This window comes from Neovison vison, chromosome 1, assembly GCF_020171115.1.
Source record: "Neovison vison isolate M4711 chromosome 1, ASM_NN_V1, whole genome shotgun sequence".
NCBI lineage: Eukaryota > Metazoa > Chordata > Mammalia > Carnivora > Mustelidae > Neogale > Neogale vison.
The window spans coordinates 305,666,412-305,691,612 of record NC_058091.1 but is presented as its reverse complement, the minus strand read 5'-3'; the positions used below and the strand labels follow the sequence as shown (position 1 = coordinate 305,691,612).

The 25,201-nt window shown below is 47.2% G+C and overlaps 1 protein-coding gene across 2 annotated transcripts in view; it reads left to right on the top strand.

The window, feature by feature from the left end:
* TRIO (trio Rho guanine nucleotide exchange factor) overlaps positions 1 to 25,201 on the top strand; it is a 226,386-nt gene that overhangs the window by 50,952 nt on the left and 150,233 nt on the right. For both annotated transcript variants that reach the window (XM_044233736.1, XM_044233744.1), the window contains exons 9-10: positions 7,936 to 8,058; positions 19,686 to 19,877. In XM_044233736.1, coding sequence (XP_044089671.1) covers positions 7,936 to 8,058; positions 19,686 to 19,877 — 315 coding nt within the window. The remainder of the gene's footprint in view (positions 1 to 7,935; positions 8,059 to 19,685; positions 19,878 to 25,201) is intronic.

Below are 25,201 nucleotides of genomic sequence, written 5' to 3'. Positions count from 1 at the left end.
TATATATATATATTTTAAAGTAGCTCTTGTAACACAGGTCATTGTGGTTCTGTATTCCACATTTGCTGTACTATTTGCTATATATTTGTGTAACTTGCTGAGGTTTTTTTGTTTAAATAGCCCATTTTTCCAAGTGAGCATTAGGCTCAGTATACTTCAGAATGTTCTAGAAACCATATTTTTTAAAGAATATCTTTCCATATTAAGAATAATTCTATAGATTTTTAGGAAAAACTTAATTCTAATTTTGGAATATAATGAATGAAGAGACAGTTCTTGGCTCCAGTGGAGAGAAATAAAGAATTGGAGGACTATCATTATTGTCAGGCACCTGTGCATGCTGGGCCTGAAAAGTTCCCTCTTCTTCCCTCAGTCCCCAAAAGCCCACAAATGTATATTGACTGTCTCTCATATCTCCCTGTGGAAGTTGGGCCATGCAGATCTTAGAATTTAGAGCCAGAGGCCCTCATGATCCTGTTAAGTTGAGCTCCTTATTTTCGAGTTAATAAAACTGAGAGTAGAAAAAGACCAGTGACTTGACCAAAGCTCCAGGAAGCCCAGTGGTTTTCTAACTGCTTCACAGCTCTTGACCTGAGGAGGATTGCTCACTTCTGAGCTAATCAAAGAGCAAAATTAAACTGACATGTTATTTAGGAAAGAATATTGAAGTGGAGCTTATCAGACTGGGGAAGGGCTTTCTAGAAGCTACAGTTGCTCACCACTGTGACAGTTCAGTTAGTCCCCTTGGGAGTGGGTAAGTGGGGGTGGAGAAGGCAGGGGAGAGAACCCCTCTGCACTGACTCGTGGCTTCCAGCGGTCTCAAGCCCCTCTCCCCACACTTGTCCCAGGCTGTCTCCTTCTCCTGTTCTCTGTGCAGGTGCTCAGCGAGCCTGGCCTCCACCAGAAAGGGAAGGACATGAACAACGGTGCTGGTTTTGGGTGAAATATGCTCTGAGCTTTTGGGGAAAGGTACCAGGCAGCCTGAGAGAGGGTGTGTATGTGGCATTCAATAATACAAAACTTTGAGTATCCTTCTTTTGTGATTTTAACTTTGTGAACAAATTTCATTAGTGGCTTAATATTGGATATCCTCACGGCAGTGATGGACACAGGCTTTCATAACAACACTCTGAAAGCGAAGGCCTCCTTTTTGGTCTCCTCTTTATGTTTAGCAAATTTGTAGTGACGTTGCTTAATCACTCACTCATTGTTATAATTGTTAAAATAACGTTGATTTGATAATCCAGAAAGCCCTGATCTAAATGATTGTTTCAGGACCACTTATTTAAAAAATGGCACTGGGGAAAAAAAAATTAAAAAATAGGGAGCCCTGGAAACATGGTATGTCTGTTTCAAGATTGGCATCTCCGGTGATTTAAATGAAAACCAACAGGGGTTGAAGAAGGAAGTAACTAAATGAAACTGGGTTAATATTGGTTTTATTGGAAATGGGCAGGGAGGAAATTAATATTTTGCCACTGGAAAAATATGATTTCATATTAAAAAAGAACACACTTAGGTATTTTACAGTTACCCTGGTTTTTCACTTGATTCATGTGTTTGTGTTTTGTGAACTGAATAAATGTGACTTAGAAGGGGTTCTCATTATTATTACAACAGAAAACGCTTATTCACTGATTATGTTTCTTTAAAATGATGGCTGGATTTCACAAATATTTGTGTTAGGGTCCGTGATCAAAGGAACGAGACTGATACAAAGCGAAGGTCAAGCAAAACTTTATTTTGCGCCAAGCATCAAGAATCAAACTGACCGGTCAGGGCTATCTCTTATGAAAAGGTGATGATGATGATCCCGACAAGGTCACTCCCAAGAAGGCCGCTCCGGACGAGGCTGCTCTAGATGAGGCTGCTCCATGATCGGAGCCACTCCCAAGAAGAGGCCACTCCCAAGACAAGGCTGCTGCTCGATGAGGTTGCTCCCCGGACAAGGCCACTCCCAAGAAGAGGCCATTCTGGACAAGACCGCTTCCTGGACGAGGCCGCTCCCGACAACGAAGAGGCAACGATGACAGCGATGATGACAAGGAGGACAACCCGGATGACACAGACTCTGCTCCCCACGATGCCACTCTGACAAGGCTGCCACCCAGAGGAAGCCACCGCTGCGGACAAGGCCACTCGTGGCTCAGGGTGGCAAGGCATTTTGCGGCAAGGCTGCTGGCGGCTAGGGGCCGCTGGCGTCTCAGGGCCGCTGGCATCTTGGGACCGCTGGCATCCAGGGGCTGCAGGCGTCGGGACCACTGACCGCTGTTGTCTCGGGACCGCTGGCGTCTAGGGGCTGCAGGCGTGGGGACTGCTGACTGCTGGACTGCTGGACAGCTGGTGTCTGGGCAGCTCGGGGCTGCTGGAAGCTGCTGGTGGCTAAAGGCTGCAGGTGGCTAAAGGCTGCAGGTGGCTCAGGGCCGCTGGAGGCGGGACCGCAGGCGGCTGGAGACTGCCAGCGCAGGGACCGCAGGTGGCGGGATCGCTGGCGGTGGTTATAGCTCTTACAAGAGCTGTTACAGCTCCTCCACTCTGCTGACTCTTCCGCTCCCGTCGACTTTTCTGCTCCCACCAGCTCTTCCTTTTGCTCCTATCACAGCTCTCCTCTTCCCCTGCTAGCCTCGACCAGCAACCTTTATGCGGTTGGTTGAGCCCCACCCCTATACAGGTGGCCAATCGGCTCTCAATTTACCCTAGTGGATATACACATGCTGCACCGATTGGACATCTCCACCTGGCCTGCCCCACCCCTACATCCGGGGTCCACAAGCAAGTTCTTCTGGGAGGGGCAGGCCCTTACATTTGGATACTTTCCCTGAATACTCTTTGGGTCCTGAATTCCCAGTAAAACCAGATGGCTTCTTGTGTTCTTGGTGGTTTTATGTCTGAGGTCTTATCTGTAGATGTTTTTATAATCAGCTATCCTAGAGCTAGAACTCTAATTTTAGAAATACTTTTACAGCGTTCATGTAGTATCTACAAGCCATGATGTAATGTACTGACGGGTTAGAGCCTGAGTTTGGGGCTGGGAAGACCTTCACGTGAATCTCTTTTCTCAGTATTCTTTCTTGGGTGAGTCACTTCACGTCTCTGAGTCCCCGTTTCTTGTTGCATAGGGACAGTAATCAAAATTCACGCTCTCGTTTGTGGCCCTTGGGGACAGATGCGTTTGGGGGTTAAGAGTTTTTCAGACTTTAGGAGTAACAGAGTGCATACAGCGTGTGATACGGGACACCCTGGGTGTCTGGGCCGTCCCCCATAATCTGAAGGAAAGCGTGGAGATTTGTGCAGCCAAATGTACAAGGACTCTGAATTACACTAAGGGAGCCAGATCTTGGTGCCAAATGAATTTTTGAGACCAGGTTTTGAAAAAATATTCAGAATTTCAGAGCTGTTTCAGCTTTTTTGTGGCTAAGGGACTCTGGACCTGCATATGCGGCCTTCCCAGACAGCGTGGAATACTCTCTCCGTAGATAACGCATGGTCTTCATGCTGTCTACGGTTGAGACACAGGTTTGGGAGAATTAGTTTCCTATGACAGGGGTGTAGTGTTTAGTCACAAATGCTTAAGGAAGCAGTCACTGGAAACAGTAATTCAGGAGGCAGTGAGCGTGGGGTAGGGGGCTCCTCCCAGAAGAGCGGGCGGGCAGTGCGTGGCGGCCGGAAGTCGGCCGCGTGGCGGGGAGGGGCGCCAACAGCTGGTGCCCATGGCTGTACCTGAGACTTGGTGGCATTTGCTGTCCACTGTAACAGTCACTTCGGCAGAGGTCATCCCCTAGGAACCCCCAGCTGTCTGCAGAGAAGAACAGCTTTTTCCTTCCAGATCCTGTTGTCCCACTTTTGTGGCACTTGAGCGGACTCAAGAGCTGTGTAGACCAGAAGTTAAGAGCATGGACCCTCTGAGCCGACTTTCTGGGTCTTAGCCCCTGGACTGGCTCTTCCACCTGGTAGTCGAGGATCCTTGGTCATGTGTCTCCGTCTGTGAAATGGGGACGTGCTAGGTCTCCCTGCTCCAGCCCACTGTGAGGATTGATGGCTTAGCGCACATACAGTCCGGGCCGGTGCTTGCCGCAGCAGCAGGTTCTCAGACAACAATATAATTGTTAGGGAGGAAATGAGCACAATCATACTTGCCATCATCATGATCTATCTTGTAATTACAAACAGGGAGTTAAGTTAAACTATATGTAATATGTCCTGCCCATCTGACATTTTGACTTAGATGCTGAGACGGTATTCGAGTTGTGTTGGTGTTTCATTTTGAAGTGACCTTGACCTTGGTGCTGTCACTGTGTCCATTAGAGGGCACTGATATACAACGAAATGAACTCGTAGCACAGCATCTGCCCAGAGAGGGAGGTGGCATTGGCCTCCCAGCTTTGCTCTTCTGCCCAGGAACCAGGTAGCCTGTGGGAAGGGATCACTCTTGTCCTTTTCCTCCAATCTAGCAACAGCACCACAAATCCCGTGCCAATGTGTTTCTGAGGCTGGGGACACAAGAGGACAGCTGCTGGCTACAGCTGAGGTCAGGGAAGTGGCTGACTGGAAGAGGTTGATGAAGCCCCTGATTTGCAAGTATTTTTATGTTTTAAATGGAGGAGATAGTGCAGGCATGTCTTTGAGATGCTGTTTGGACAGCTCTATTGGTTTAGGATTCCTTGGCAATCTGAGGAGTGTTCTCAGACTTGTAAAAGAAGCAAAAACTTCGCGGGGTATTTGGTTATGAATGTGAGCTGGATTTCATAATTGTCTGCCACTATTTTTTTTTTTTTAAGTGCTTGGCGTTCATACACGTTTGAATTACTTTCATGTTTGTTGGAAATAAGATTTTACTTGGTTTTTACAATTCTGTCTAAAGGAGCCTCTAATGAAAGAAAAATTGCAACTCTAAGCGCTTGGTTCATAGTAGCTTTAATTTCCAACTTTTGCTCCCTGAAAGACTTCTTGGGCTTCAAAACCAAACTTTTATTATTTTAGATATACTGTTTTTTGCTTCCTCAGCCGTTTCTACCAAATAATGTTTATGTTTTACTTTTTGAAATTGTGCCCTTATTTCAAGTCTTTATTTTGTTGCTGGTGATTATCAGATTTGCTGCTTGCAAGTGGCTTAATTTTTCTTTTGACAGTAAAGTTGAGGAATATGCAAATTATATAGTTAAAAAGAAAGATCTCGGGGCGCCTGAGTGACTCAGTGGGTTAAAGCCTCTGCCTTAGGCTCAGGTCATGATCCCAGTGTCCTGGGATCGAGCCCTACATCGGGCTCTTTGCTCAGTGGGGAGCCTGCCTCCACCTCTCTCTCTCTGTCCGCCTCTCAGACTAGTTGTGATGTCTATCTGTCAAATAAATAAGTAAAATCTTAAAAAAAAAAAAAGAAAGAAAGAAAGAAAGAGCTCTTAGCCGTTTGACAGTCAGGGAGACTATAGCTTAGGTGTACTTACATGTCTTTAAGTTCTTTTCAAGCATAAAATATTTGATCCTTGTCTCCTGTGTGGTATTGGCCCCATGCCCAGAGGCACATTCCATTTAACTGTATCCATCCTTGAGGTTGAGACATCTTGAACTTGTCAATGAACATTTCGTAGGAGTGAAACAGGGTCTGTGTTTTATAATAAGAATTAAGAGACTCATGTAAACAACTGAGCAGCTTTATGTCTGCCTTGAAGTCAGGCGTGAATGTAGCACTGTTTACTGATGGTAGTACTGGAGTGCCCTCCTTCTCTCTCTCTCTCTTACCTCAAGAAAGGAAAATAATGTACACTAACTAAAAAGCAATCGATGGGGCGCCTGGATGGCTCAGTCTGAGAAGTGGGTGACTCTTGATCTTGGGGTCATGCATTTGAGCCCTGTGTTAGGTGTAGAGATTACTTTAAAAAAAAAAAAAAGTGAAACTGGAAAGCTATGCATAATTATAGCTTGTGCCACCCCCGGGCTGTAAATTAGATGGCAGTCTGCCATGCGCTGCGGTTCGGGAGGGGAGGCTGCCCAGACTGCATATCCGCCACGCTGGTGTTCATGTGCCTGACACGGACCTCACAACGCCCGCCTCCCCCCATCCCTGAGCCCCATGGAAGCCACAGTCTAGGAAGGATAAAGAACTTGACCAAGAACACATAGCCCAACCTGGAGTATGCAGCGGAGGCTAGAAACGGAGGGTGGGGATGAGTGAGTTCTCAGGAGAACTGGGAGCCAGGTGACAGGATAGAGGTAGATCCACGAAGAAGCAGTCCGGTAGTGTGACCTCGAGTGGCTAGCAGATGGGAGGCATTGACAAAAGAGGTTCAGAAATGAGCCGTAGCAATAAGGTAGGTGTGTGGCTTTAGCCAGGCCTCTGCTGCAAGGCTTGGCCTCTGGGTTCTTCGCGCCCACCCTCTCCTCCCATGCACCAACACCTCTGCTAATTCTGCAGGATCTTTAGGATGACCACCAGCGATTTATTCGGGTTTGCAAGCTATTTTGTTTACGTGTACTACTAACTTTACTAAACTCTATGCGGAAAGGGCCCTCGGCCAGACCCTTGGCTTTGGAAGGTCTCTGGTTTGGAGGGATGTATAACAAGGCCAGGTGTCCCTGGACGCCGGCTGGCCCTTACCAGCCGCCCTTTTTTTTTTTTTTTTTAAACAGTTCTGTCAGCACCACTGATCTCTCTCTACTGCAGGCAACAAAGGGCAAGGGATCCTTTTCATAGCACTGAATGTTAAGAGCCCTTATATTTTGCCATTAGTGGGGTGCCGTGACTGGTCTGCTTCCGTTGTCCCCACAACTGCTGTCCTGGCTGTGCCTGCTCCAGCTGCCACTTCTATCTGAGATACTTTTGATCCGTACAGTGTTACCATAGAAATGAAACGCGAAATATGAGAGGTGGCATTCAGCAGTTCGGTAACAAAAGTGTTCGAATATTTGAATTCCTCGTACTAAAATTTTAGTGTTTAGTGAAAGATGTCACTGACTTATTGTTTGCTAGTTCTCTTTTCCCCATCAGAAAGAGGCCAAGAGTACATTTGATGGTAATGTAAATATTTTGTTCATGTCAGTGTTCTGTGGTTTCCCAAGTACGAGAGCCAGTGAGCTCCTCGGCCCCGGCTCTGAACCTAGACACGTCGGGCGGCACTGCGTCACTTTTACTCCCATTCTGTATGTGGTGGACGTCAACTTGCAAGGACTTTTATGTAATTAAATTCATGGAATGTTTAGCTTTGACAACAGCTTAGTAGTTTACAGAATAAATTATCCTCAAAGACCAGGACAGAGGCATTGAAGTGTCTTGTTTTCTTAGGCTGTTTTTTGTATGTTTTCAGTGGTCTAGAAAGGGACAGAAAAACATTAACTCTGTGGTTAAACTTGAATTGCCTGAGTTGGGAAGCTTTGAGCCTTATAAAAATGTCAAGTTAAACTGGTTTTCTGTGGCTTGATAACCACAATCTTATCCAAAACCCACTCAGTTTTGGATGCTCCATTGCGCATAAAATGATATGAGACTTAATCATTATTGCACATAATGTTTATACAGAGATGGACTTAGGCTTTTACAGTAAGAGCTGCTGAAAACCACATTGGGAGAGCTGATCAGACATGGTAGATTCGTGTTCAGTTGCTTCCAGTTTTTTCCTTCCTCTGCTTCTTGTTTGTTATAGTTTTGACAACAGAATGTATCAGGGCGGGGGTGGGGGGTGGGTCGGCCTAGCCATCAAACGAGACAGAACTTTTTTTTTTTTAAAAAACATTTATTTTTTTACTTATTTGACAGACAGAGATCACAAGTAGGCGGTGGGGGAGAGGGAAGCAGGCTCCCTACTGAGCAGAGAGCCCGATGCAGGGCGCCATCCCAGGACCCTGAGACCATGACCTGGCCAAAGGCAGAGGCTTAACCCACTGAGCCACCCAGGCGCCCCAGAACATTGTTTTTATGGCGTGTGTACCTGTATTTTATTGTAGGTGCTCGACTGGATTGAGAACCACGGAGAAGCGTTTCTGAGCAAACATACGGGTGTGGGGAAATCTCTTCATCGGGCCAGAGCTCTACAGAAACGTCATGAAGATTTTGAAGAAGTAGCACAGGTAAAACCATAGCTTCACTGTTTTCTGCCATAAATACCTATGTCTTTGGTTTTGAGTTCGTTTTAGCATTTGAGATGAGTGACCCTTGGCTAGATATGTTTAAAGGTGGTTCAGAGGAGGTAATGCTCAGATTTGAGAGTAAGGTTGTTCTTACCTGCTCAAAAAGATGATTTTGTCTGTTGGTTGGGCCATAAAATAAGGTGTTCTTGACACAGAACAGTGCCCTGAGTGTTTTCCCATACTTATTGTACCAATGCCTATTGACTCATTTGTGAGATTTCACCTGATAGTCAAACAGTAATGGCTCTTCTTGCATTTCTGTAATGAGAGACCAGCATTTTTTGTCCTTCTCCAGTTTTTTTTACATGTGTGTACTTAGAAAGAGGATGTAGAGGGTGTAGTGTGTTTAGGGCACGCGATTTGTGAGTTGGAGCATTGGCTGTGATGCTCACTGTGTCATTGGGAAAATCTCTTCACGTTTCTCATATTAACTTTCTTATCTGGAAAGTAGGCACCGCGAAGTCTTCTGGGAGGAAGTCAGGTGTGCATGGGGCTGTGGGGAAGTCACCCGGGCCAGGGCCTTTCTACAACTTATTATTTGGTAAATGTGCTTTGAAAGAAAGAGGAGTGAAGAAGGGAGAAATGACAATAACGTGGGCATTGTGTGTGTCTGTTCCGTATGATATGGAAGTTATAAGGAGGTGTAGGGGAAAAGTTACTTTAAAAAGAAGTTGTCTAGTAGGATGCAGCCAAACTGAAATACATTATTGTAAAACCAAGGAACCTCAAAGACAACGTCTTAAAAACAAAAAGAAATGACAAAACAATTTCTCTGAGAAGGACTATTAGAAAGATAGTCAACTTCTTGGGGCACCGTTGGTTGAGCAAACAACTCATGATTTCAGCTCAGGTTGTGATCCTTGGAGGTCATGAGGTTGAGCCCCACGTTGGGCTCTGTGCTCGGTGGGGAGTCTGTTAGGGAGTCTCCCTCTCATTCTGCCCTTCCACTGACTCACTCTCTCTCTCTAGAAAAAAAAAAATCTTAAAGGAGGAAGGAAGGAAGGAAATAAGGAAGGCCACTTCTCTCCAGGAACCACAGGTTCTGGAAGTTGGTAGAATAGTCTTAAGGGAAATTAATTCTGAACCTGGAATTCCAGATCCAGGGGAATGATCGTTCAATGATGACAAAATGCAGACCAAGACTGAATGAGTTTACTCCTCAGATGCTTACCAGAAGAACTAAAGCATATAGTTTATTTTTTTATTTTTTATTTTTTTTAAAGATTTTATTTATTTATTTGACTGAGAGGCAGTGAGAGAGGGAACACAAGCAGGGGGAGTGGGAGAGGGAGAAGCAGGCTTCCCGCTGAGCAGGGAGCCCGATGCAGGCCTCCATCCCAGGACCCTGGGATCATGACCTGAGCAGACACTTAACGACTGAGCCACCCAGGCGCCCTAGTTTATTTATTTATTTTAAAGATTTGTTTATTTCAGAGAGAGAAAAGGAGAGTGCATATTCATGAGAGTGGTGGGGAGGGGCAGAGGGAGAGGGAAAAGAATCTTGAACGGGCTCCACACTCCACTATCATGCCCGACGTGGGCCTCGATCTCTTGACCCTGAGATCATGACCTGAGCCGAAACCAAGAGTAGGATGCTCAAATGTCAGCACCACCCACGTGCCCCAAGGCATGTTGTTAAGTAAGAATAATGGAAACACCCGCTACAATGTGAACACTACAAGAATAGGCCCTTTGTTTTGTTCGCTTCTCTCTCACTGACCCATGGAACAGTGCCTGGTGCGTTTAAGTGATCAACAGGTGTTTATCAAATGAATTAGTTAATAAAAAGGAAAGTATCAGAAGGAAGGACTGGGATCAAGACTGAGCATAGAAATTGACAAGCGTATTTATAAATCTAAGGACTGACCATTTAAAGGTAGGCTTAGAGTAGTTAAAAACAGGACAGCACAGACATGGGTTTGGGGGCTGGCAGGAGCCACTGCTTTCCTGACGCCTGATAGCACTTTAGAGTGACCACGTACAGTCTAGGGATAGAAAGTGTTGCTTCCTAGGAATTCTAGCAGGAAAAGAAACACAGAAAACTGAGTAAATAAAAATTCATGGAAATGGGTCTGGTGGAAGCAAAAGAAACAAAACAAAAATCATGATAGAAATCACAGAATAAGATGTAGGAATTTAGAATAGATCAGTATTTATAGGTATTTATCATATAGATTAGTATTTATATGTAGAATAAGATCAGTAATTATAATAAATACAAAATAGATTTTACTTGTAAAGAGACAAAAGATTCTCTGATTATCTCTTAAAAATCGTGCTAATAAAAACGTTATTAGAAATAAAGAGGTTCTTCCCTTATTAAAGGAAGAATGTCAACAGATCCAACAATGTGGTCTCATCTGTAAGAGAGAGAAGGAAACCGTACTGTGTGTCCGTAGTTTTGCATGACAGGGTTCAGATGCACACTCCTTTGGGGAACTGAATCGGGGCGACTTATGGGATAACAAAACAGTCTCCACTTAAGTCTTGTTCAGTGAAAATGCCTTCTCTGCATGTCTTCACATAGAGAGTAAAAATGGCAATCTCGGCCTTTCTACTTTCTCCCTCTCAAGAAAGGAGCAGGAAAGGATGGTATGTTCAGCAGCCTTGCCTCAGGCATCTTTGGAGCATTTTTCTTGTCTGTTTTATGTGTGGTATCCATACTTCGTGCCTATTGGGAAATATTTTGTCTTCCTGTTGTAGAAGAAATATGGAATATGTGCTCTTATCTCCCCTTCATTTTTTCCATGCGATAAGCTACTGCCGTGACCGGTGTGGTTTGGGATGGACGTGAAATGTGTCCTATGAGCAAAGACTTGAAGCACTGAGGAAAGTAAGAGGCAGAACTGCCAACAGATGGGCTCTGGAGATGGAGATGCTACCCTCAAGTAGCACAGTCCCCCACGGCGGTAGGCTGGGCTGCCCTTGCCTCTTTCCACGCCCTCCCACGCTCCCACTAATGGGACGATGATGGCCTACAGATCATCCTCGTGTGTCCAGCACTCTGCGGACCCTTCTCCCTCCACTTCCTGTGGTTCCCTCCACTCCAAATTCAGTAGGTCTCTGCTGTGCCTAACGCCCCTTCTTTTCATGGTAAACTCATTTCCTCTGGTCTAAGCTGTCATCATCTAGGTCTAAGGTCTGAGGTCTAAGACATCAAAGCTGTCAACACCAGTTCCCAGGGGGCAGGAGGAGTGAGAAGACTTTCTATGTAGGAAACTTTTCTCTGTAGGAAACTTTTCTGTCCACAGATTTCTAGGGCAAGCCAAGGGTCAGAGTAGCACCCCTGGTTCAGAGAGAGGCAGATGCTTGTTTGTGCCCACTTCTGCCTACTCAGCTGAGTCCCAGTCCTTTCTTATCTCTGCTCATTGCCCCTGGGACCATAAGGGGTGCCTAACCCTCTTCCTCTTACACTGAAACTGCTTACGCCCCAAATCTGAGCTGTGCATCAAAAGCAGCCTTGAGTGCAAACACTTTGTTCACTTTGTAAACATCTGCATCCACTTTCCCTTGCTCTGGTTTTCAGATACTGCCCATGTGCCGTAGGTTTGGTCCCGACAAACGGTGGCCTTGCTCTTGGGTTTGTAGCTTCCTTCACTGAAGTTTTCTGGCTCTTCCCAAGGGACACAGACTCAGTGTTGGGGCAGCACAGGCAAACGAGGCCTTCCGCCACGTGACCTTCACTACCTGTTTCCCCCTGCCCGCCCCCATCCTTGACTGCTGTCGGGCAAAGCAAATCACAGGAGAGGTGCTTATCGTAGAGATCGAAGTTTACATTTTAGATTGATGGTAGTTTTTGGACAGGATGGCCTTTGGAGGCCCCTTAAATATGTAAGCAGAGGTACTGTCAGTCCTTAATAAGGAGTTGTATTTCATTCTCTGAAACATACTTGGGGGTTTAGGGCAAAGAAAATTCCTTTTTGCCATTTTTTTGTTTTTAGGGTTGCGTCTTGAGGGGTCTTTTGGGAAATCCACTCTAAATTATCTTCAGCAATCTAGAGGTAGCCATTTATGTAGACAGTGTCTTCAGAACGGTGAGTTGTGGCATGTGATGAAGTAACAGGTATAAGAAGGAAGTGATGAAAGTCTTGGGGTTGAATTCATTTAAAAGGCACTAAATATAGATGTATTATGTGGAGCAGTTCTGTTGCTCTGGGAAGGAGGAACTGCGGAGGAGTCAGGGCAGGTTGGTGGCAGCGAGCTGCACAGCCCTGCGTCCCGTGTGCGGGCGGGACTTCTCAGAGGAGCCACCGGCCTGGGTCTTTCTTTGTTTCTCACACCACTGTCGCCACGTCAGAAAGCACTGGGCTACGTTTTATGTGCAGTTTTGCAGAGCCAAGAGCCTTCTCTCTACTAATCTGACGATCCGTCCCTTCTTTACTTTGTACAGTGATGTGAGTATCCATTTCCTATCGCATGAATCTGGGCTGACGAGTGGATGGGGTGTGGCCTGGGCAACCATGTCGTGTGTCCACGCAGGAGCTTTAAAGATGAAACCCGTACTCTCCCCATGGAAGCTTTCTGCCTTTGTTGGGAAGGGAGACGCTCTCTGGCAGCCATTTTCTCTTTTACCTTCTATATAGATATCAAATTGACATTCCTCTTTAGATAGAAAAAGCTAGGATTCCAGTAGCTGGTAAAGTAAAGCCCACAGAACTCTGGTTCAAGGAAGAAGCTGGTTTCCAGAGCACAGATTTCTCGAATACGATCAGTAAATCTCTGCCATCACATCTTCCCACAGGCGGGCATCCCGTGAGTACAACCCCTTCCCTCCCGTCTGCCTGTCCCCTGAGAGTCCCATCACCTTCCAAATGTATTGTGACAGCCTTCTGCATGAAGCCGTCTCTGTCAACAGCTTTTTGTGGGTGCCGTGTAATTGTCTTGTCTTCTAGGATAAAGAAGTGTGGCATTTAGGAAAGCAGATGTTCCATTTGGGCAAGATTTGCAGAAGATAGTCAGGCCTGTTCTCCAGTTCCCTGCTCGCTACCGAGCTCATTGTCCTCTTTTGTGGAGACTGTGCAAGGCATGTCCTACATTTCTGATTTGCTGTAGTTACTAGGTCCTTGCTTCCATACCACAGGCTGCTCTGTCGCAGTAAGTTCACTTTTTGATGTAAGGTGTGGCATTTTGTCTTTTAAAATAAATTAATAGTGGAGAATTTCAACCCGATGTTTACTATCAAAGATTTCCTTCAGGTTGGCCTGTGCTTACAAGATATCAGATTTCCCTTATCACAGACACTTCTTACATTTCCTAAGGCCTTCACTGCTTTTACGACCATGAGCAAGTTCCCCCATCTTCCTGAGCCTCAGTTTCCCTAGCCGTGAAAAGATACCTGATTCCTACCTTCGCCAGGTAGCTGTAAGGAGACGAGCTGTGCCGTTTCCTTGCCTAGGAAATCCCCCCCCCCCATTATCTCTCAGGTAAAATGCTAACACATACAGAGAACAGTCAGCAGTCACTCTTTTGCTCGACCTGAATACACGCCACACAGATCTCTTCACTTCTGCTCTTAGTGTTTCGAGTCCTGTCATGCTGTAGTACACTTCGGTTCTGTATCACCTGTGTGTGTGTGGCGGGGGGTGGGGGGGGAGCGCTGGCAGGCTTGTGTCCTGCACTTCCCCTTCGTGGATGAAAGAATGATCCCTGGCAATTGATGGGCCTTTTAGATGATTCAGAACACTGGCTTTGTTTTTTTGTTTTAAGATTTTATTTCTTTATTTGAGATAGCATGAGTGGGGGGAGGGGGGCAAAGGGAAAGGGGAAGCAGGCTCCCTACTGAGCCAGGAGCCAGATGCAGGGCTCCATCTCAGGACCCTGGGATCATGACCTGAGCCAAAGGCAGACACTTAACTGACTAGGCCAGCCTGGTGCCCCAGGGCCCTGAGGTTTTTAACACAGAATGTAGATGCACTGACCCACCATTCCTTTCTGTCGTGGTGGTACAAGATACCTTGAAAGCTTTCTATATGCAGACTTTGGTCTTGTTTTTTTAAACAAAACAGATGGAATAGAAGTAATCATTCCTTGAAATACTTATGTTCTCCTCCTCTCCTGTATTCTGTAAGATCAGAAAACCCATGATTTTCACTGGATTCTGTCTAAATATAGCCCCCAGCAATCTTCTGTTGGTCCCAGACCAGGGTAGCTATAAGGATCCGTGGAGAAAGGAAGGTCTTGTCTGCACTGCAGTGTTGCCCAGTCCGGGCTCTTCCGCGATTTTGATATACTTCTCCAGAAAAGAGGAAACCCTTCCAGCCCCACCCAGGCCTGGGCCGTCCAGTACCTCCTTTACTCCTCTTCACGGGGAATGTGGGCCCACGTCTCAGAGGAGAAGTGCCCTTGGGGACAGGATGGCAGGCCAAAGGCAGGAGAAGGCTGGCTTCTTCCGGCTCTAAAACAGCCTCCTGACACCGCCTCTCCTTAAGTAGAGATTTAAGTACTAGGTCTCCCCTTGTAGGAGGAGCCCAGGCCTGGGCATCTGTTGTTTGAACAATGCTGGCTCTCCTGACTGACCTGGACGAGTCACTTCCCCTTTGCACCTTGTTTCCTCACCATCCTTGGGATAAGGCTGTCGCAGGGCACAGGCCAGGGGCTCCAAAGCGTCCATTTATGACCAGTTTGGAAATCTGTTACCTTCTGAGGCAGAGGGATGCAGGGTGGGGCTCTGTCCATAGGAAGGCCGTCGGCTTCAGAGACCCTGCATGCCGACCCTGGCTCCAGCAGCCCATCCTGGGGGCCCAGGGAAAGCCGTGGAGACCGTTGTGTGGGCTCATTTTCTCCACGTGTGAAATGAGAAGTGGGATGAAGTAAATATTGTGTAGTGTCTCTGAAAATTTAAAAAGTGCACTTGTTTGTTTGAAATGAACTCACGTATGTCTCAAATATCCTTCCCTGCTGACAAAAGCGTTAGAAAAGCTTTCAGAAACAAAGTGTTCAGTGCTGGGAGGCAATATCCCCTGCCGATCCCCTTATCAAACACAAGAGGTAAGCGACTTCATGGTCGTGGTGACAATAAGAAAATAGGATTTAGCTCTTAAAAAAAAAATGTGCGCGCGCCGAATAAAGCATGATACTCTGGTAGCTTCTTTCATGTCTCTGCCCAGAGGTGCAGACCATGTTTCCTCGGTGAGGCTCCATGGGGGGAAGCCTGGGTCTCCATAAAGCCGTCGTCCCCAGAAAGGTCACCTGGAACAGCCTCCAACGGTCACAGACCCTGTCAGCAGTGTACCGCAGAATCTCGGTGGCCGGAGACCTCGATGCTACTAACTGAGCTTCACAAGGAGAGCGTTCTCTGTGCCCAGGGGCCAGCCTCTCGGGGAACGTCTCAGATAATTGTGGAAAGTACCCAAGGATTATTCCAAAGATGAAAGTATTTTTGAAAAATCTGCTGTGTGAATGTGTGTATATGTTGTGTATATGTGTATTTATGTGTGTATATGTATATGTTGTGTGTACATGCACACATATGTAGCTGACCCCTGAACAACGTGGGGATTGGGGACACTGACACTGCCCCCACTGCAGTTGAAAGTCCACGTATAACTTTTTTTAAAGATGTTATTTCTAAGTGATTTCTACACCCAACGTGGGGCCCAAACCTGCAACCCCAAGACCAAGGGTTACATGCTCTACTGGTTTGCCAGCCGGTGCCTCAAAAGTCCAGGTATAATTTTTAACCCCCCAAAAACTATTGACCAGAAGCTTTAGTGATCACATAAGCAGCCAGTTGTCATACTTTATATGTTATGCGTGTTGTGTGTTGTATTCTTATAGTAAAGTGGACCAGAGGGAAAAAGTTAGTAGTATCATGAAGTATACTTGTAATACTATATTCATTAAAAAAAATCCACATGTATATGGACCGTGTGGTTCAAATGTATTGTTCAAGGGCCAACTGTATAAACACATATACATTGAATCTATTTTTTTAGACCAGTTTCAGGTCTGCAGAAAAATTGTGGCAATGATGCAGAGCGCTCCCATACCCGGCCCCAGCCTCCCCTATGATTGCTCTTAGTCTGGGACGTTTGTCCGCGTTAACTGAGATCGATGGATTTCCTGGAGCCCCTCCTTTGTGCAGATTTCCTGAGTTTCCCCCATTTCAAGACCCCGTCCAGGATGCCACGTTGCATTTAGCTGTCGCGTCTCCTGAGGCTCCTCTCGACTCCAGGAGTTTCTGTCATTACTTTGTATTGTTGTTAATAGCACCCAAATCCTTTCACTTGTCAGGACACCGTTTGGATTCTCATTCATAGATTAGCTCCCACCTCGTTCGTCCGTAAGGCCGTGGTGCTTTCCCGCCTGCAGCTCAGGGGCACCAGGCCAGTGACGTGACTGGTATTGGCTCTCGGGCATCTGCCGTGAGACTCTTTGCTCCCAGGCAGCCGGAATCTCCGAGCAGTTCGACATCTGTGTGTGGAGGGCTTCTCGTTGGCCCCGTCCTCCTTGGCAGGGTGCCAGACGCGCCTGGGGGATGCGGAGGTCTGGAGTTGCACAGGATGGAGAGCGGAGTTTATGAAACGTGCTGCTGTCATTACAAAGCCCTGCGGAAGTGGCCTATCACCGTCTCTGCTCCGTGCAGGGTCGCTCTAACTTAGCTTCTGAGGAGGCCCCGTCGAGTGCACGGGCAGCCCCTCAGTGGCAGTGTTGAGTTCTGCAGTCAGATCGGAAATTGCGCTTTCAAAGTACTTAGGGTAGTTGTTTCCAGAGACCATGTGAGACGTACATGGATGCACTCTCCAGCTCCGGCCATAAGTGGTATATGTTAAAAGATTGGGTCCTTTGACATCTCTTCAGTCGTTTCCAGAAAGAGTTCAAAGATCCTCAGTTAATAATGCAGAGCACCAAAAAGAAAAGTCTCCTGAAAACGGGTTTTCAGATGGGCAGGGCGAGACGGCGATGTGCTTCGCCTCTTGGCAGTGCGTGGACAACGCTGCCGGGAACTGCCGGTTCAGTACCGTGGGCTGAACAGGACGCGGGGGAGCGGGGCGGGGGCACGGGATCCACGCTCAGCCTCTGGCCCAGCCCAGTGACTGCCCTGCGGGCCTCAGTGTCCTGATCCGTGGAAGGAAGGGGCCGTGCTGAGGTGTAGACCCAAGGCCCAGTAAGTGCTCGTGGCTCTGGCGCAGGGAGAGGTGGGCGTGCAGCCTGCGCTGATGGTAAAAGCTTAGACTGACTTTTCGTTGGTTTTTATGGACACTCCAAATTCTCTGTAGACACTGTACCCCCACTTCCAGCGTGCCCCAGGAGGGACGGCTTCTGCCCCGACGCTGACGCCTGGGGCGCCTGCCGCTCTGTTCAGTGCTTCACGACCATCCTTCCTGAGACCATCTACCTATCAAGCTGTATTTACACCTGTTTAAAATTTTTTCTTTTAACTTGCAGGAAAGTTGGAAGTATAGCACAAAGAACTTAATCCTCCGTTAAGCCATTGACTTTAGCGTGTATTTCCTAGCAGGAAGGGACATTAGGCTGTACCCCCACAATGCCACTGTCAAAATCAGGAAGTGAGCCCTGCTGCAGGCTTATGTGCTGGTCCCCGGACCCCGTGATGTCCTTTATGGCCGAAGGACCCAGTGCAGAATCAGCTGTGGCCTTGAGCCATCTCACCTCAGCTGTCCCTGAGTTTGTAGCGCGCGCCTGGTTGTTCTGAGCTTTGGTGACCTGACACTTTGGAAGATCTCAAGCCTGTTATTTTGGAGCCTGCTCCTCACTCTGGGTCTGTCTGACGTTCGGTCGTGAGTCCATTGCGCCTCTACATCCATCTTCAGCCGGCGCATCAGGGCCGCCGAGTCCCTGTGTCTCCCCACCCATCGGCACCCAACTTCAACTTGTCCTGCTACGTGTTCTGTTCAGGTGGATTTCTTGGTTAAAGTGGGGTCAGCCACATTCTCCGTCGTGAGATGAGTCTCCGCTGCCCTTTGTAATTAGTAAGCACTTAGCGGGGAGCTACTCTGAAATTCTGTAAATATCCTGTTCCTCAGCCAATTTTATTTATTTGTTTCTGTCTGCATGGACTCGTGGTTTCCTCTTGTTTTTGGTGGATTATCCTCTGGTGCTATCACTGTTTACTCTCAGGCCATCCCTGATTGGGCCAGGGGAAGCCGAAGCTGCCGTCTGTGTCCTGACCCACCCACACTGTTCTTAAGCATTTCCTTACTCGTGGATACAGTAAGACGCCTCAGCCTCCTCTTGTTACCCGCCCTGCCCCCAGAGTCCGCCGTGTCTCCAGGAGCCCTGGTTCCTTGTGGAGGAGAATGGTGACTCCCGGCTGGAAAGCTGGGTGCTAAGCACGCTGACTGCTCTTGGGTCATTGCTGCTCCCGGGCCTTCTCAGGGGACAGAGGGAGAGAGGAGCACGTTCACACATCTGTGAAAACCATGTGTTCACACTCATACCTCTAATTCTAGCCCAGTCACACAAGTCAACTCGGCTTTTCCCCTTCTGCTCACCTCTGAGGTGAGGGCTGTGCCTCTCATTATCCTTAACCTATCGGCTGAGAAGATGAGTGTCCCTGGATGTAATCAGTGTCCCCAGGGGGAGGCTGCCTGTGCAGGGGCGCCCTCAGCCTTCCCCAGGCTCAGGCTCTCTGCTGGGGACACCGCCCCACACTCTGGGCCACTGAGGAGACGCCCACCCCGCTCAGCTGTGGGACTCTCATGTTGGAGAAGGATGAGGGATTCCACCTGTTTCTCGGAGGAACGGCAGCCTGCTCTGTGGGCCTTCCTGGAAGACCTTCCCCTGGTCTCTCGCTGTGCTGAAGCCCTCCCGCCCGTCCAGGCTGCCCCGGGCCCTGCCGGCCAGCCCCTCTCCAGCAGCTCCCCGAACGCAGTCCGGCCTCGAACACACCTCTGTATCTGCGGAACCCATTTGCAGCCTTTCGTTTATCACGAATTAAAATGGAATAATTGTCAAAGTGTTTTTGATGCCTGTTTACACATAACTTTCAGTTCTTTAAAACTCTGGCTACTTTGTATAAGCTATTATGGTTATTTCCTTTTTCTCAAAAACATATGTCCCCTTAAGTAGAAAAAAGATAAGCACAGATTACTGATAAGTAGAAACATGTTAAGAAGACGGCAACTTGTATTTGCAACCTAATCTTTCCACTTGCATTTGGGGAATTTTAAAATCGTACATCATACTGAAAAATAAAACTGGAACCCCACATTCCGTCACAAGACTGGAAAGGAAAGTGAAGTGGGCATTCGTGCTCGGGGCTGTCTTGGGTGTGCGGCAACAAGAAGTGGAAGGCCCTCTGTGAGTCAGGGGGCAGCCAGAAGCTGCTGCAGACACCCCATCACTGCTGGAGAAGGAAGGTCTTTGCCAGAAATTTTGGTGTTTAACGATCTAGAACAGTAATGGGAAAAGCTGCTGACAGAGGTATATTGAACTCCTAAAGTCCTCTCTTTCCATCATTTTTTTTTTTGGTTGGATTTACAGAAATGATCAGGAACGTCCCAGACAGACTTAGTTGCAGTCTGGTAGGAGGCCCAGCTGGATTTATTTATTTATTTATTTATTTTAAATTCACCCTCTGTTTCTCTGGATTTTCCCTTGTGCAGAACACATACACCAATGCGGATAAATTACTAGAAGCAGCAGAACAGCTGGCTCAGACCGGGGAATGTGACCCAGAAGAGATTTATCAGGCTGCCCATCAGCTTGAAGACCGGATACAGGATTTTGTTCGGCGCGTGGAGCAGCGCAAGATCCTGCTGGACATGTCCGTGTCCTTTCATAGCCATGTCAAGGAGGTAAGGGTCTGAGAGGCTCTGTGAACCTCTGGGGAAGAGTGTGGACTGGTTGTGGTGTGAGAAAGTGGGCCAGAGGTGGGCAGTGATGAGGTGCAGCCCATCCGTACTGAGCGAGCCAGCGAGGACAGGGTTGTGGGGAGGGGTGCGCTAGGCACTAGGCTTCTGGCTGGTCTTCCTAGCCTCCAGCCCCACGGCGATGGCCATGCCTCTGCCAGGGGAGGTGGAAGCCTGTGTGTCTGCAGCAGTGGACCCATGAGGGCTGGGCTGGCCAATAGGAGGCGTGGAGTAGCCAGTGAGCAGGGAAATGTTGAGCTGAAGGTGCTGCCTTTAACTTGGGAGAGAGAACAGAGCATGGCCATTTTAGCGTCAGTAAACGACTTGAACGTTGTGGTCGGAGCTGGGTTTCCTTTCTGTGTATTAGTCTGTCATGTGGCCAACGTTATGGTTGGCTTCCGATCTTATCAGACTGTGGGACTACTCTCAGATTCGCAGAGAAGTGAATTTTACGTAATAGTAAATGTAAAGGTAGCAAGGCCAGCCTGGCCGTAAATAGTATTAATGCTAATGTCATAGGTCTGCTCTTGTTAGTGCATTTAACGCATTGTAAGAGATAAGGTTAAATGAAACATTGAAATATATGAAATGAATATATGTTATCTGATATGATATTTATATGAGAAATAGGGAGATACTAATTATGCTTTTGTATGTGTTATTCTTAGTAGAAATCACATAAAATTACAATTCAAGAAACTCCTGTAGCTTTTTTTTTTTTAAGATTTTGTTTTTTTGACAGATCACAAGCAGGCAGAGAGGCAGGCAGAGAGAGAGGGGGAAGCAGGCTTCCTGCTGAGCAGAGAGCCCATGCGGGGCTTGATCCCAGGACCCTGAGATCATGACCTGAGCTGAAGGCAGAGGCTTAACCCACTGGTAGCCACCCATGCGCCCCACTCCTGTAGCTTTTGAGAAAAAAAGGGCTTACAAATTCAGTAAGCATATCAACTTTACTGCATCTTATTTCTAAGGGGAAAAAATTCTCTACTTCAAACTCTTTATAAATTGGAATTAAGGAGTTCTCCCAGGTAATTTGGAATTAAACACATGAAGGCTTATAGGCACAGGCTGGGAAGAAGAATCTAGAAAGAATAAGGCCGCTGGAGAAACAGGAGGAGCATCAGAGATCAGGAGCCAATAGATGTGTTCAGGAGGAAAGAACTTCATTGCCCGTTCTAGGTTCTTGGGCAGTCCTCAGCCAGGCCTTTCGTAACTTGAAAGCTTGGCTCCTGGAAGAGCACCCTTCGCTCTTACTCTGAAACTCTATGAGCCCACGTGGCGAACTGGAGGCCCCAAAACCTTGTACTTCATCTGCACCCAGGCTGGTGGTAGGCTTGGCCGTCAGAGTAGAAAACCAACTCTGCTCCTTTCTTTACCTTCCCTTAATAATGCTATAACGAAAATGACTTTACCACATCTGTGGAGAAGCTGAGGCTACATGGTCATTCTGAGGAGACGTCCAGATGCTCTGTTTGTCCACAGCAATTCCTAGTTGCAGAGGTAGCGGGGTGTAAGTTCTTCACTCTGCTCAGTTCAAGCCGTAACCACCAACTGGCCTCCCTCCCCTGGCAGCTCTTTCCCAGCCTCCACAGCACTGCCACCAGAAATACAAATTTGACCATGTCATAGCCTTGCTTTCAAGCCATCAGTGAGTCTGTACGTCGGGCACCAGCCTGAAGCCTTTCAACGGCCTTGTGGCCTTGCTTCCGCTTTTCCTCCAGCCCCTCATACTCAGGACAGTTTCCCCAAACCTGTGGCACTCAGACCCCCCTGAAACTTGGACTTAACTGCTTCCCTTCCCTTCCCCAGGCAGTTAGTGGTTTTCCTTGCCCTTTCTGGACCTTTCTTTCCATGCATCTGTCATAGCCCTTGGCCTAGTTGCAGCACAGTTGTGCGTTTCTCCTCAGTGTGGATACATTAACTTCTCTTTATCTTCTGCGTTTGAATCTCCAAGTTGGGAGGGGGAAGGTGACATGTGTGAAAAAGCAGACTGTGACTTTGCTCAGTAAGCTGCGGCAGCCAGCCAGCCAGTAGCAGGGAGCCGAGAGCAGCTCCTCCCAAGGAAGCACAGCCAGCGGGGGCCACGGGGGCTGCTGTGGCCCCAGGGGGACCTGTACAGCAGGAGAGGGAAGAAGTGCAGCCGAGCCCCGTGCTGGTAATCCGACATTTGTCTCTGTGACATGCCTAGTGATGCTCTTCAGCAGGACTTGTGAAGATTTAACTTGCCTCTAGGACAGAGAAGACTTTTTACACAAAGCAACATTCATGATTTATATCACGTTTTCAACGTGGTTACAGTTTTCAAAAAGCAGACACTAAAGGAAGCTAGAAGCAAAGCATTTTACAAAAGCTGCCCCCTCCCCAGAGACTCAGTTTGTGTTCATTGGTTTTTTACATCTGTAGCATTTTAGAATAAAAATCTTAGAATAAAAAAAAATCTTAAAAAAATCTTAGAATAAAAACAGTTCACAAACAGTAGGGTCTGTCTTGTCACTAGGCCTGGAAATTTATTGAAAAGTGAAAACACATTTTGTTTTCATCGACTTAGGCTGTGGGAACCTCCAGCATTGATGAGATTGATGGACTAAGGAGGCCTCAAACCTGGTTTCAAGGTGAAGTGATTCACTGTCACAATTTGAGAATTTTCAGTGCATTCATTCTTTTGTTTTTATATGAGAAGCTGTCAGAGTGGCAGAGAAGCTGACATGTTGACCCTGACTTGGTTCTTCCTGAGTGATAGGAGGCGAGGAAGGGGCCCCCCAGTGGCCAGCTGGTGGCGGGGGGGGGGGGGTGGGTGGGTGGGTGGGTACCTGGCAGGCAGGGTGGCCCGGAGGCAGGCCACACACAGGCATGGAACGCTGCCTGATTTCTTCCCTGCCACGTGCGTGGACTTCATTTTTAACCCCAGCTGGTATCAGAGGACATTCATTTTTTTACTGACCAGCTCCAGAATTTTCCTCTGTCTTCTTTCTCTGTGCTATATCCATCATGCCCAAAGACCCACAGGGGTATTTGGTAGGTTTTATGCAGGAAGGAATGATTTCTTCAGTCACTATGTTTTGAAACTGCTTATTGAATGAAAACTTAGATCCGCTTAGAACAAATTTAGTTGAAAATGAGATGAAAAGAGACAGAGCAGCCAAGGAGAGGAAGTCATACTAATTAAAATACCTGTTTGCGTAAAATTACTTAATAGTTTAACATATCAGGAATGAAAAATTGCTGAAAGATCTCTGCTATCTGAATCAATTTTTTTCTAGCAGATCATACAATTTAAAATTACGTAGATGAGAGAAAAAGCAGGTTGTCTTTTTTCAGTTAGGCAAATACACGAAGCTTTTTGGAAGTTCACTTTCAAAGGCTTCCCCGATGGTGGTGGTGATGGGTGTGGCGTGTAGGTTAACAGTCCCCCACCCCTGCCCCGGTGCCCAGCCCTGCTGGTGTCTTCCTTCCTCTGGAGCACAGCAGTGGCCCTCCCCTTTTTGTTGTAAATTTCTGGCTCAGTGATGAGCACATAATTAACAAGTAACTTTAAAAGTGCAGAATTGAGGTGATGTCGGCTCAGGGTTGGGTCAGGGATTCTTCTTAAGAATCCCACCTAGGGGGGCGCCTGGGTGGTTCAGTGGGTTAAGCCGCTGCCTTCGGCTCAGGTCATGATCTCAGGGTCCTGGGATTGAGTCCCGCAGTGGGCTCTCTGCTCTCTCTGCTCAGCGGGGAGCCTGCTTCCCTCTCTCTCTCTGCCTGCCTCTCCATCTACTTGTGATTTCTTTCTGTCAAATAAATACATAAAATCTTTAAAAAAAAAAAAAAAAAAAGAATCCCACCTAGGGAGCACCTGGGTGGCTCAGTGGGTTAAGCCTCTGCCTTCGGCCCAGGTCATGATCCCAGGGTGGTGGGATCGAGCCCCATATCGGGCTCTCTGCTCAGCGGGGAGCCTGCTTCCTCCTCTCTCTCTGCCTGCCTCTCTGCCTACTTGTGATCTGTCAAATAAATAAATAAAATCTTAAAAAAAAAAAAGAGTCCCACCTAGAAGGGGGTTGGCGGTTACACATCGCTGCAGACTAAGCTGTCCTAACCTCAGAGGACGTAATATAGAATTCCCATTCCCAGGAATAGAATAGAGAGGAAATTTTTGGTGGGGGGGGGGTTAAGATTTTATTTATTTGTTTGACAGAGAGAGGCAGCCAGAGAGGGAACACAAGCAGGGGGAGTGGGAGAGGGAGAAGCAGGCCTCCCACTGAGCAGGGAGCCGGATGTAGGGCTCAATCCCAGGACCCCGGGATCATGACCTGAGCCGAAGGCAGATGCTTAACGACTGAGCCACCCAGGTACCCCGAGGAAATATTTTCTACCTTAAAATTAGATGCAGAAGGTGGTTAGTAGAGGTATTAGCCTCAATTTCACCCCTGAACCCAGATTTGGAAGCGTTCTGGGGCCCTTCTGAGGTTTTTTTTTTTCCCCTCTAAAAGCAATTTTTGAGGTGTTTTACCTCCTCTCAGAGCTGGAAGACCGATAGTCTCCTTTTTCCTTTTGACAGTGTTTTTAAAGTAGTATTTCAAAAGAATGCTCATTAGCCTAATATGGATTTGGATTTTATTTTAGGAGTTTTCTCCTCCTGCATTTTGTCTTCTACCTCCCAGTCTGTCTGTGTTTTAGTCACACCAGCTCTGACTGTACTCTCCCTTTATCATTCCTGTGTTACCTGCCCTCCTTTCCTTTCGAGGCTTTTTCTCACTGTTGATCACATGTTCGCTCTTTCACTCCTTCCCAGGAAGGAGTCTCTCCGGCCAGCCGTCACGTGCCAGGACAAAGATGAATGACCAGTGGAGAAACGTACTTGTGTTTTCGTGTGTGTTGTCTGTTTTAGTTTCTTGTTTGTTTTTCGTGGTGGATGTGAATTTCCATGACCAGAACTATGTGTCACTTATCTTTGCATCTCACTCGTTAGCCTGCCTTCCAGACTAAGCGTAGCCCCTGTCAGCGTGGGGAAGAAATGATACCTATTTTTAGCTGACCATTCTAAGATTTAATGATAGAGGGACATCTCTCCATTTCCAAATATAGCACAAGCGTCATTATTTTCATCCATCTGTACTTTGTTCTCAAAATTAGGTCCTGAGTTAATTGATAATTACCTTTGAAATTTGTGGGTTATTTGAGGCAACCAGGTGGTGATTTATTTCTGGATTTGATTCAGTGGCCTTGAGTCGGTTTTGTTTGCTGGATTCCTGAAAGCCTTGGTTTCCCAGGGAAGACCATTCCCATTTGAA